The following is an 11657-nucleotide window of genomic DNA, read 5'->3' on the forward strand; positions in this document are numbered from 1 at the left end:
TCATCCTGGGCTGGTGCAACCCACGTCCATAAAGTCCTCTTCCTCGTGGCCCAAAACCTCTTCTGGAACCAACACCCCTTTGATTAGGGTATCTCCCTCGATTGGGAAATTGATACCCTACTGCTTCAAGGTCTTGGCAAGAAGGTACCCCGGGCCTTGCAGGCACCATTGGGTGTCCTCTGAATAAGAATGGTCCATCATCTGGCCCATAGTAATGCTCTGACTCTATTCTGTTAAAAAGCCCTGGATCTATGCCTTCATAAATCAATTTGGCTCTAACATATATTTGAAGATCGTTTCCCCCCATTGTGTTGAACCTCAGTCCGGACTTGGAGAATGCACTTTTCTGCTATGATTGCTTCTCCAAACTGGACCTCATGTCCACACCTGATACAGAGGTAATCATTTGGGAATCTGGAAGTACGAGACTTTGCTGACTCTTCTTCAGTCTGCATTTGATCGTCATCCCTCTGCTTTTGTTTCTCAATATTAGAACCCAACCTTTTAGCTAGGCTGGCCGTTACCATGTTCACTTCAATCTTTGGAAACGGATTGGATTCAATACCCATCTGGTCCTTGTCACCTTTAGCATATTGCAGTAACCCCATCTGGATCAAATCCTGTACACAATTTCGAAATGTAACACAATTGTTAGTATTATGCCTAAATGAATTGTGCCATTTGCAGTATTCTTTTCCTTTTCTATCTTTGTCAGAAGGAATAATATGCCCAGGACTGAGGGTGATAAACTTTTGTTTTAACAGCTCATCAAATATTTGGTCAGCTTGTGCTAAATCCAATGAATGCTGTCTATAATTTGCTTGCCCCCCACGCCTATTGGGCTGGGATGAGGGCATATTCATTGGTTTTTCTGCTTTAACCAGAGTGTCAAAAATTATGGGAGTCTTTCCCACAACTTGTGCTACATCGATTTCAATATCTCCTTCTACATCTTGGTAATACGTTCCTAGAGATGTATTTTTTAATTGCTCTTCTTCCTGTAGGATAGCTTCAAATTGGGATGCTCTCATAGAAAGCTGAAATAGATCTTTGAAATTAGAACCATTAAACTGCTTTTAAAAGTTAAACTCGAGACCATCCTGAGCTATTCGAACTATCTCGGTCTCTGGCACATTACAGTGGCACTGGTTTCTCAATCTCTTAAACCTAGTTAAGAACTGTTCTGCTGTTTCATTTGGCCTTTGTTTTAACTTAGCCAAATCAGCAATCGAAACCTCTGGTTCGTGCCTAAAGTATTCAGCATGAAATTGTTCTTCCATATCTTGCCACGTATGAATGGAATTTGCAGGTAAACTTATGAACCACGTGAATGTTGTTTTAGTTAAAGAATGCGGGAACAACTTCAATTTAAAAACATCATCTAAACCTAGTTCGCCTAACTGCAGGCAAAACCGGCCCACATGTTCGATTGTTGATTGGTTTTCCATACCACTAAAAAGTGATAACTCAAGTATTTTATATCCCCTTGGTAAAGGCACACTGTCAACCCAATGTGGGTAAGGCTTCCTAAACATAGGTTTCTCTACCCTGCGTAGCCCTGGTCCGTATACATCTTGACTGACTTCTAATATTTGTGCCCTGTTAATATTCATGGGATCTGGGGCTCTAAGAACATGTAGAGACCCGTGTCTAATTTTAAATTTATTTTATTGATGTTGGTGCGTGGGATTATAATTAAATAATTTTATGAGTAATGGATTTCTTTATGTATGCTTATGTTTCGTCGTGCGGCCTGAGTTTGTGAGCCTTAGGGCGAGAGTGTTGGGGGACCCACTTTGAGAATCCTTTCGATTAGTTGCTAATTATTTTATTTAGTACTTTGGGGTCATGTTCTGACTACTTATTAAATAGTGGGACTTTAGAGAGTGCCTAAGTAAATAAAGGGTGCATAGTGTAATTTTTATACATAAAAATCTGAATTGGATCAGTGGGGGTGCCGACCCCCATTTTCTTTCTTTTTCCTGCGTCTGCTTCGTGTTTCTTTTTTCTCTCATCAACAACACAAACCCTCATGGTTCAAATGCAAAATCAAAGGTCAAGGCTCGTGAATCTCGCAACAAGGCAAGAATAAAACGTGATCTACGGACAAAGAGCTACGCATCTATCCGAACAAAATCTCAATCGATCAAATTCGGGATTTCATGGCAATTTGGGGATTTCTCCTTTTGAGGTAGGATTCTTGCTAAATGCTTAGATATGGGAAAGTATAGTGAGATACACCTAAAAATCTATGATTATAGTGTTGTTCTTTTCAATTTTAAGTTTAATATGTTCCAAGTAGAGCGGATTTATGCATATTATGTCTTGTTCAAGGTATATGTTGACTATGCATAGCATGTGTTATTCATGAGTTTCGAGTTTTCACGATTGATTAAAGACCTTGATGATTATTTACTAGATTATGTAAATTTTAGCATGTTGGACCAGTTTGAGTAAAGGATTGATTTAATATGTGATGATTTGATACATTCCTATAAGGTGTTTGATAAAATGACAGAGAGAAAAGTTAAACCAATTCTTGTAATTAGACACTACAGTTGATAATGACTCTACTTGTATATTTATTTGATGATAATTTTACTATCGTAAATCGGGATTCTAGATTATGACTTTGTTGAGACTATGACTAGATTGTATGATCGTTCTCGCAGTTTGGATGATTTGGAATTGGTACTTGTTATTTGGGCTAGTGAGCCACGTATTGGAGGTTGACTTGACCATTTTGTACTTGTTGTGTAGCCGGAAGCATATGGATAATGAGTTTATCCGTCAGTATATAGTCCGTAAACCCGCGCGGGATAAGGTGTTCCATAGGCCTTTGGGTTAGTAGCCCATAAATTTGGATGATTAGGGACCTGATCAGTCGCCTAGGATTGGTACACAACTTGTTAATTTGGACCATCGGTCTTATGTGCTCTTATTTTCTCCTACTTAACTAAATAATTTAACGTGTTTTGTGTTTGAAGGATTTTGGATATATGAGATGAGATGAGTTTACGTGATTTGATTATTATATGAGATGAGATGAGTTTACGTGGTTCGATTATAACTTGGTACTTGGGAATTGGATTTTCATCGTATCGTACCGTATCGGATTGTTTTATTTATTTATTTACTTCGGTTTGATATTTGAGAAGGAAATGTTAGTATTGCATTTTTTTTTGGGATCATTAAATTGCGCTTTCTCTTAGGATATAGTGTATACTCGCAAATTGATGTATTTGAAAAGAAGTAGACTAGAACAAATTATTTTGTGTATCGTGTATTTTGCTTGCGTTCTCTTATCTTCGCCTTTAGCACGTTTCCTATTGAGTGTCGACTCACGTTGTATAATCTAACCTTTTTCAGGTTTGGAGGTGGATTCGAGGCTTAAGAATCATGGGATATGTTCTAGTCTTTTATTTAAGAGCGTAATGGAATATTTGTATATTTTTGGCTTGTTAGACTTGTAAAATTTTATTTTGGGTTGTAAGAACTTGAATTGCAAGGTACTTTATTTGGTATTGTAATTTGTATATTGAGAGAATGGGGCCTGGAAGTGCGTAATATATAGGGTATTTTGAAGTTTATTGGTAATAAAAGGCGGGTCGTGACAGAACATTTGGTATGTGAGGTTGTACGAAAGGGACATTCTGACCGTTTCCATTGCCATTATTTGGCAAATTGTGAACGTACTGACCATTATTTCCATTATTTGACACAGCTGGCATAGTATGGTACGTGTAATTGCCATGATTTGGCACGGTTTGTGCAGAACTGTACATGTGCTGACCATTGTTCATAACATGGACCCTTGTGAAACCATTTTGAGGATTCTGGCTAGGATTGATACCATTAGTTTGACCATTCCCACTACTGTTTCCAGCTTCATATATAGATGGAACATTCTGATAAAAACTGGTTGGCCTTGCGGACCGTAAAGCAGTTGGAGCTACATATGGTCGACTATGCATATTCATATTTGAGTCAAATACTGGATTTGAATATACCTGTTGAGGGGCCTGTCTAGGCAAATCACCGGATTGCAACTGTTCATGAACTACACCATTTGCATCAACATCTATGATAGATGGAGGTGTAACTATCCTTCTCATTAGGGTAATCAATTCCTGTGCCGCTTCGTCTTCTGGGTTAGACAAAACCTGTGCCAACTGCCTAGAAAGGCTCTGTATATCCGTTGGCGCACTCAAGCCATTTCCTTGGCTATTCTCGGGCATCCTTTGTTCAGGATGCATCACATCGTTTTGGGTTTCCAAGCCTTCATTCTGACGCTCTGTTGGTCGGTCGCCTTGCTTTCTTGTTGCCGGTGCCATTACTTCCAAATTAGTAAGGGCCCTCCTTCTAGCGCCAAAATTGTTTGTCTATTTTTACTTGCAGTCGACGAATCGATTAAGAGTTGTTGAGTGTGCTGGAAATGTGGGTGTTTGTGATGGTGGAGTTTGGTTCCTTGCCGTATTTCAGGACTTCTCTGGAAGCAAACTGAATGAAGTGAAATGGAGATGAAAGAAGAACAACAAAATGGACTTTATTATTCCTCGGCGTAGAAGTCAATCGACTATGAGAACACAATCGAACAGACGGTTAAATTACAAGCTACTCCTAGAGCAAGAAATGTAAAGTACAGATAAAAGTAGAAGCCTTTGGGCGATTGATTGGGGGTTCTAAATGTCTTCTATTCTTGTATTTATAGGCTGTCATCGACTTGAAATTCAAATCATATGGAATTCCCTCCTCCGATTTGAATTAAGTGGCTCCATGCTCCCTATTCTTGCTCCACTATCTGCACGAGGCGGTTACTTCTCCACGATCTCACATGTTCCCAATGTGGTAATTACTCCAACTGCCTGCTTGCATTAATTGTCATGCCCACGATCCGTGTGTGATGCATATTCTGAAACGTGTTCAGTCGAATATGAACCGTCGATCAGTCCACTTGATTTTTCCTTAACAGGCTTCATACTACATTTTGTTTAATCAGTCTAACACGTGTAACGTTTTGACCCAATCGATCATATTAGACTAAATACCAAATTATGGTGTAAACAAACGGGGTCTAAAATAAGTACGTACTTACTTTTAAATTAAATATGATGTATTTTGAAAGAATGATCTATCTCGTAAAATAAGATATAATAAGTATTTAAAGAATCAAAACTTTAGCAGAACGGAGCCTAAATCCTAGACCTATCTCTTTAGAATAAAAGTTTAATTGTAGTAATAGCTTCAGAGTTCGGAGTCCTTGATACTGGAATACTTAGTTTGTTTGACTTGTGAGTGAAAAGGGCAAATATTGCGTGTATGCTTGTATTAGGAGACGGAAGAATAAAAATCCTAGAATCGCACTACGGAAATATGCCTTCATATGATGGGGGTAGCAAAAAGAGAATCAACTCTAGTTTTCTCTTTTTTTTTTGAACAGCAAAAGAAAATAATTTTATTGAAATGAAAAGATGTTTGACAGATAGAAGGCAAGAGTGAAGAAAGCATCACAACGCAAAGGTAGCATCCCAACAATGTTTGGCACCCCATCCACGACAATCATATGCTACTCTGCCAAGAGCGGATAAGAAATCAACCCAAAACAAATTAGAGAGCAAAAGGAATAGGATCACAACACCCTGTACCACAACCCTGCACAGATGGGGAGCATACGCCCAAACAAAAATCCAAAAACAAGTCTAGAGTCCATGGACACCAGTCATCTTGAGATTGCAAGAACTTAAGAACTCGACCCAATACGCTGCCCAGATTGGATATCGGCAGAGCATTGGCAGCAACAGCACTTCCATAATTGATCCAAAACTTCCAAAAAAAAATTCAGTTAGGCGTGTAAGCCCCATCTTATTCCCCATGAAATGAGAACATCTCACAAATTTATAATTGATCCAAAACTATAGTTATCTCTTCTAGGGGACAAACGTTGATATTCGATGGCTGAGAAGCATTCTCCAAATTTAAGAAAGAGAGAGAAATTAAATTCAAGGGACTTACCGGAAAACATATATCATACCTATTCTTCCAAAAGTTTCTGACATTTGTTACTCAAGGGGTCTGATGGGGATGCTCTAATAGATTTACTTGATAAAAACCAAGAGAAAGCAAATCATGAGCAACATCAGACCAGAAGGGTACATATACCACAATCAAAGCAAAATCACGAATAACCACTAGCTACCTAAACAAATACCCATACCCACTATACTCGTCACTTTCTTGCTCATCTTCCCATCCTATATTCCAAAAGATATCTCATATAGCGACAGAGCTTCCTTCCTAGCTTGTACCTGCAACGGGAATTTATGAGGGTGAAAAAAACACTTGAGTACAAATGCCAATTAATCCTGTTGACACAGGACGAGCCCATTCGATTGTGCCGGCCTATAATAAGGGAATTACTAATAACACTTGTCCTAGTTATCTGTAATCACAAATTTTGTGGGGTTGGGTTTGATTAATCCTGTATCAATTGCAGCAATCAAACATGATGTAATGTCTTATTGAATCATTATGAAGACAAAATGGATAAACAAAATTCACAAGCACAATCACCATAATATTGGAATGGGATAGCAACAGATTTCCAAAGGGAATTTTGAAGTTAACGTGACATCGGAATTCTAACTCCCAAATATCAGGTATTGAAGTTCAAAGAGAGACACCGAATATCATTACTCCTCTCTATATAACATAGGAAAAGCTAAAGAAAGAATAAAAGCCATAGACATGAGTTCGTTTTTTGTTTCTCCCAAGTACTTAGTATAAATTTTTCTAATTAAATGTGATGTATTGTGATAGAATGACTGTCTCGTAAAATAAAAAATAAGTACTTAAAATATAAGATCCTTAACAAAACGGGACCTAAGTGTATCTCACAATAAGGGGACAATGATGTGCTCTCAATGTCCTAGACCACAATAAATACTATGAGATACTGCTTATGTTCAATTTTTTAAAAAATTCAGAGAACTCCTAGTTTTCTGGATCGCTGAATCACAAAACCAAGTTAAAAACTATTAGGATAAACATATGTAAATGTTTTAGGATTGTCAGAAGATTCACAATAGAGTTTATTGAAGATTCACAACAGAGTTTATACAATGTATATGTTACAACACTAGATAAAATACTATAAGTACCACGAAGTTACAGACTAGATTATGTAGAAACGGTAGTCATAACAATAAGGCTATTTCCAAACTCAAAGGTTATGAAATCCAAGAGCATTAACAGCTCATACCTGACAACGCGATAGATGTTTGCTAGTTTCTTCTATTCACTGTGTCAGCAACCGTTCTCCTCAATCTTATCACCTTCTTAGGCAATTTTCTTTCTGCAAGTTTGACAAAAAATCTAGGTCTACCAATTAAGAACATGAGAGATCCTAGAAAGAGTCCCAATGTCATTCCACACCCGTACCCTATCACCACAATTTTCCAAGTAAATCCATCAAAATCTGAATCATCTTCCTCATGTTGTAACACCGGTGGCGGTACTTTTGTTCGATTATCTTCACATTCCTTCGACAATGGAAACCCACATAATCCTAAGTTCCCAGCATATGAACCATTCTCAAATGTATTAAATTGTCGACCGTTGGGTATGGGTCCATGGAGACAGTTCCACGAAAGGTTCAAGACCGCGAGAAATGTCAAACTTGTTAATTGGCTTGGAATTCTCCCGGTGAGGCGGTTAGAAGAGATGTCTAATGATTCAAGGCTTGTCAAGTCTCCCAAAGATTCTGGAATGTGGCCCGTAAGACTGTTATGAGAAAAATTAAGCAGTGTGAGGGCATTGAGCGTTCCAATGGCACTTGGAATTTCTCCACTGAAGTTGTTGGATGAAAGGTCGATTGTTGTGAAGATAGTCAATATTCGCACCAATTCAATCTCATTCCCCTTCATTGTCACTATCACAGAATCGTGATAATAACCACCCCTATCACTCATGTATTGTATGTTAGGCATGGTACTGCTCTTCATTGCTTGGAAATATTCGAAATACCTCCTAGGCAAATAGCCGGTGAACCCATTGTAGGAGAGGTCAATAATTCGAAGCCTAGGAAAGGAAAATTTACTTGTCACAGTGTTTATGGGACCATGAAATCGGTTGGATCGAATGACAAGAACCTGCAACTCAGTAAGAGTCTCTAACCAATATGGAAATGTGTCGTTAATCTTGTTGTTTCCAACGTTTAGAACTTCCAAACTTGTACAATATGCCAAAGATCTTGGCAGTGGTCCTTCAAATTTGTTTCCACTCAAATCAAGACTTTGTAATTGGTTGGGCTTCGCAAATGCCAAGGGAAGGTTTCCCGTAAATCCGTTGGAGCGCAGATTCAAAACCGAGAGAACACTACTAAAATTTCCCAAGCATTGTGGAACCGGACCGCTCAATTTGTTGTGAGACAAATCAAGAATCTCAAGGGAACTCGCATTGCAATCAATGAAGGAATCTCTCCACTAAGACTGTTGTTTGAGATGAAAAAGTATCGTACGAGTGGGGGTGGAATGGGAAGTGGTCCTTGAAGCAAATTGGAACGCAGATCAAGAGTATCTAGTTTCTCCCAAGGAAGTTGCTTTATGCATGTTAGAAAATTGTGTGAAAGATTCAAATTCCCCAATGAAGCCTTTCCGACGAACCCAACCCAATTTGGAATTTGTCCATGAATTTTGTTTTGAGAAAGATCTAGCTCTTCAAGATTCTCTAAGGCTCTTAAGAAATAAGGGAACACCTCGATGTTGCAAGAGGACATATAGAAATACCTAAGGTTGGGAAGGGTATTGTTGACATTGCTTCCAACGACCACCGAAATATTAGTGTTGGAAACAGAAAGATCCTCAAGATTGTTGAGTACTTGCAGATCCACAACACCACTCAGATCATTTGACGCAAGATAGAGTGTGTCCAAATTTACAAGAGTTGAAATTGAATGTGGAATGGGACCATGAAGTTTATTATCACTCAATTCAATGCTGTAAAATGGTAAATGATGCTGGAATTCAGGAATCTGACTAGTTAATTTATTGAAACTCAAGTCTAAATACATCAATGACGGAAGAGAAAACAATGATGGAGGTATTACCCCACTGAGAGAGTTACTCCATAAGTAGAAATATTGTAGGTTTTGAAGACCACTTAAATTGAAGGGGATGGGCCCTGCGAGTTGATTATGTGATATTTCTAGAGAAATAAGTAGTTTCAAGTTTGCAACCCAGAGTGGAAACCCACCAGTGAAATTGTTAGCATCTAGAGATAAAACCTCCAGGTTTGTGAGCTCAGCAAGAACGGGAATTGTACCTTGGAAGTTGTTGTCGGAAAGATCTAACATAGTGAGTTGCTTGAGATTTGAGAGAGTAGATGGGACTTTGTGGGGCTCCATTTTGGGTGGTCCGTCCTCTCTGAATGGTGGTTTGGGGATAGCTTTTATCTCTTTTGCCCAGTCCTGCAAAACGAAGCACGACTAAGAGACCACACCGGAGGCTCTCCGGGATGGCCCTCCGGTGCGAGAGTCAGTTTTCTTGCAAGGAAGAATTTAGAGATTGGGAGCTAGGGTTTTGTTTTCACGTACCTCTTCCAAGAAGGCATAATGGGATATTTATAGGAAACCCTTCGCTTGGTCTCCAAGATTGCACCAACGCTCGACACGCGTCGGCTGATGCCACTGTTGCATCACGTTTAGGGTTTTGCAACCGTTTTCATGATGAGCTGGCACCTTCACGTGCCACCATCATTGTTCTCATAACCGTTCGGATGACATCACGACCATCATCATAGCCATGAATGCTGTTCTGACGCGGATGAGCTGGTCCGTCGGCCAAGCCATGCTCGGCACCGAGCATGTTGTGGGACCTTCGGCGGCTATCGAAACGATCGTATCCTCCTTCCCGAGCAGGTGTAGGGAATGGAGTATTAAAGAAGATGTAATTAGAGGAACCCTCGGCAAAAGGAACCCTCGGCCACGGTTACTAGATCACGCTCGGAATGGAACGAGCCATTCTGCTCGGTCTGCTACAATAGCCCCTCAACCCATGCCGAATCTTTTCACTCGGTATGGGTTGATTCAAAAACTTGGCCGAGCTTGAACCTTCGGCATAAAAATCCGAGCCCCAGATTGGGTAACAGCTGTCGAGTATTCGAACGGGTGCGTCAGTTGAAAGGACATCTGGGCAGACGAGGGGACGGCTGGCATGGGCAAGGGCTTCAGTTGCCACGTGTCACGTAGAGGTTGGCGAGGGGTTCGGCGGTGAAATGATGGGCGGGAAATTCGAAAAGGCCTGCTCTGCTTATAAATACCGGTGAAGGAGGAGAGAGAAAGTTCTTCTGCACTTTCTCTCTCTAGCGCTTGGACCTTCTCTCTCTTCATTTCCGTTCCAGAGCTCAGCTTGAATCCAAATCCTCAACTTCAAGCCCCAAATCAACTGAAATCTTCAGGTACGCCATTGATTCTTGTCGTTTCAGTCTTGCTCTCGCTTTTTATGCTTATTTTCTGGGTTTTTGGGATGATTTTTGAGTTTTTTGTACTGTATGAATAGTGGATTTCTGGGGAGAACGATGATGTTCATCCCTGAACTCATCCTGTTCTTCCGAGCCCCCATAGGACATCTGGGGCTCAGCCGAACGATTTATTTATTGGGGATAAATTACCGAACGTTCCCCAACCCTCTTATTTTGCCGAACGTAGGAGGGTCTTTGTAGGAGTACCGAGCCCACTATATGTTAGAATATGACTCGTGAGCCGATAAGATGAACCGTACTTCCACACGATCTTCTTTGCCGACGCAGATTTCTCTAGCTTAATACCCCTTTGTTCTTTTCCTAGGTCTGGCTCACGAGGTCATCGACGTGTCATCAGACTCGGATTGCTCGGAAACCGAATCCGATCGTCAGTTCCTCAGCGAACTTATCGAGTGGCGTAGGTTGAGGAATAGCCGAGCGGTTGTATCTTCTTCAACAAGGATGTCGGCAACTTCTCCAGTGACAGACGACTCTAACGCTGAGCGCAACTACGAGTATGCTGCAGATGGATTTATTACAGAGCCGGAGATTAGTTTCTCTTCAGACACCCAATCTGAGACCGAGCCACTCGTGGGACAAGAGGCCAAATCTAGGCTCATGTCAGGAACCGAGGCTTCAACGTCGGCGCCAAGCGATGCTGACCTCTTTGACAAGGGACTGTTATGCCCTTATGCCCACTACTTTAGTGGCGATCCGGGAGAGTATGCAGCATTCCGTAGGAAGTTCGACATTCCCGACGACGTTCTGATTCACAGAGTCAAAAGCACCGATATAAAGGACCACAGGGATCACCGTCCCGAGCACATAACCGTGCCCCTAATGGCCATCTGCGAGGCCGGGCTACGGTTCCCCCTTCACCCATTCTTTAGGGAGATACTATGGAAGTTTAGCTTGGCTCCCCATCAATTGGCAATCAACAGTTACCGAATCATCATGTCGGTAATTGCCCTGATGGAGAGCCAAAATCTGGACTTCAAGCCGACGGACCTTTTCTTTACCTACACCATGTATCGTCATGGCAAATCTGGTCGTCGGTATCTTTCAACCCGACCTAAAAAGATCCCCTTGATCGAAGGTCTATCCGACACGGATAAATGGGCCGATTTTTACCTCGAAGTGCA

General features: G+C 40.7%; 2 protein-coding genes across 2 annotated transcripts; both read right to left on the reverse strand.

The window, feature by feature from the left end:
• Positions 1-5870: 5870 nt before the first annotated feature.
• LOC131301076 (receptor-like protein 9DC3) lies at positions 5871-9381 on the reverse strand. Its single transcript, XM_058327209.1, has 2 exons — positions 7259-9381; positions 5871-6305 (listed from the first exon to the last, which is right to left on the reverse strand). The coding sequence occupies exon 1, from the start codon at positions 7998-8000 to the stop codon at positions 7281-7283; it is 720 nt and encodes a 239-aa protein (XP_058183192.1). The 5' UTR covers positions 8001-9381; the 3' UTR covers positions 5871-6305; positions 7259-7280.
• Positions 8411-9400, reverse strand: LOC131327939 (receptor-like protein 33). Its single transcript, XM_058361062.1, has one exon. It carries the CDS (start codon positions 9398-9400, stop codon positions 8411-8413), a length of 990 nt encoding a protein of 329 aa, XP_058217045.1.
• Between the last annotated feature and the right edge of the window lie 2257 nt (positions 9401-11657).

The sequence above is a fragment of the Rhododendron vialii genome, chromosome 1a, assembly GCF_030253575.1.
Source record: "Rhododendron vialii isolate Sample 1 chromosome 1a, ASM3025357v1".
Classification (NCBI taxonomy): domain Eukaryota; kingdom Viridiplantae; phylum Streptophyta; class Magnoliopsida; order Ericales; family Ericaceae; genus Rhododendron; species Rhododendron vialii.

Coding starts and splice junctions, on each gene's coding strand:
- LOC131301076 (XM_058327209.1), bottom strand. CDS start 8,000: ATGAAGAGCAGTACCATGCCTAACATACAATACATGAGTGATAGGGGT.
- LOC131327939 (XM_058361062.1), bottom strand. CDS start 9,400: ATGGAGCCCCACAAAGTCCCATCTACTCTCTCAAATCTCAAGCAACTC.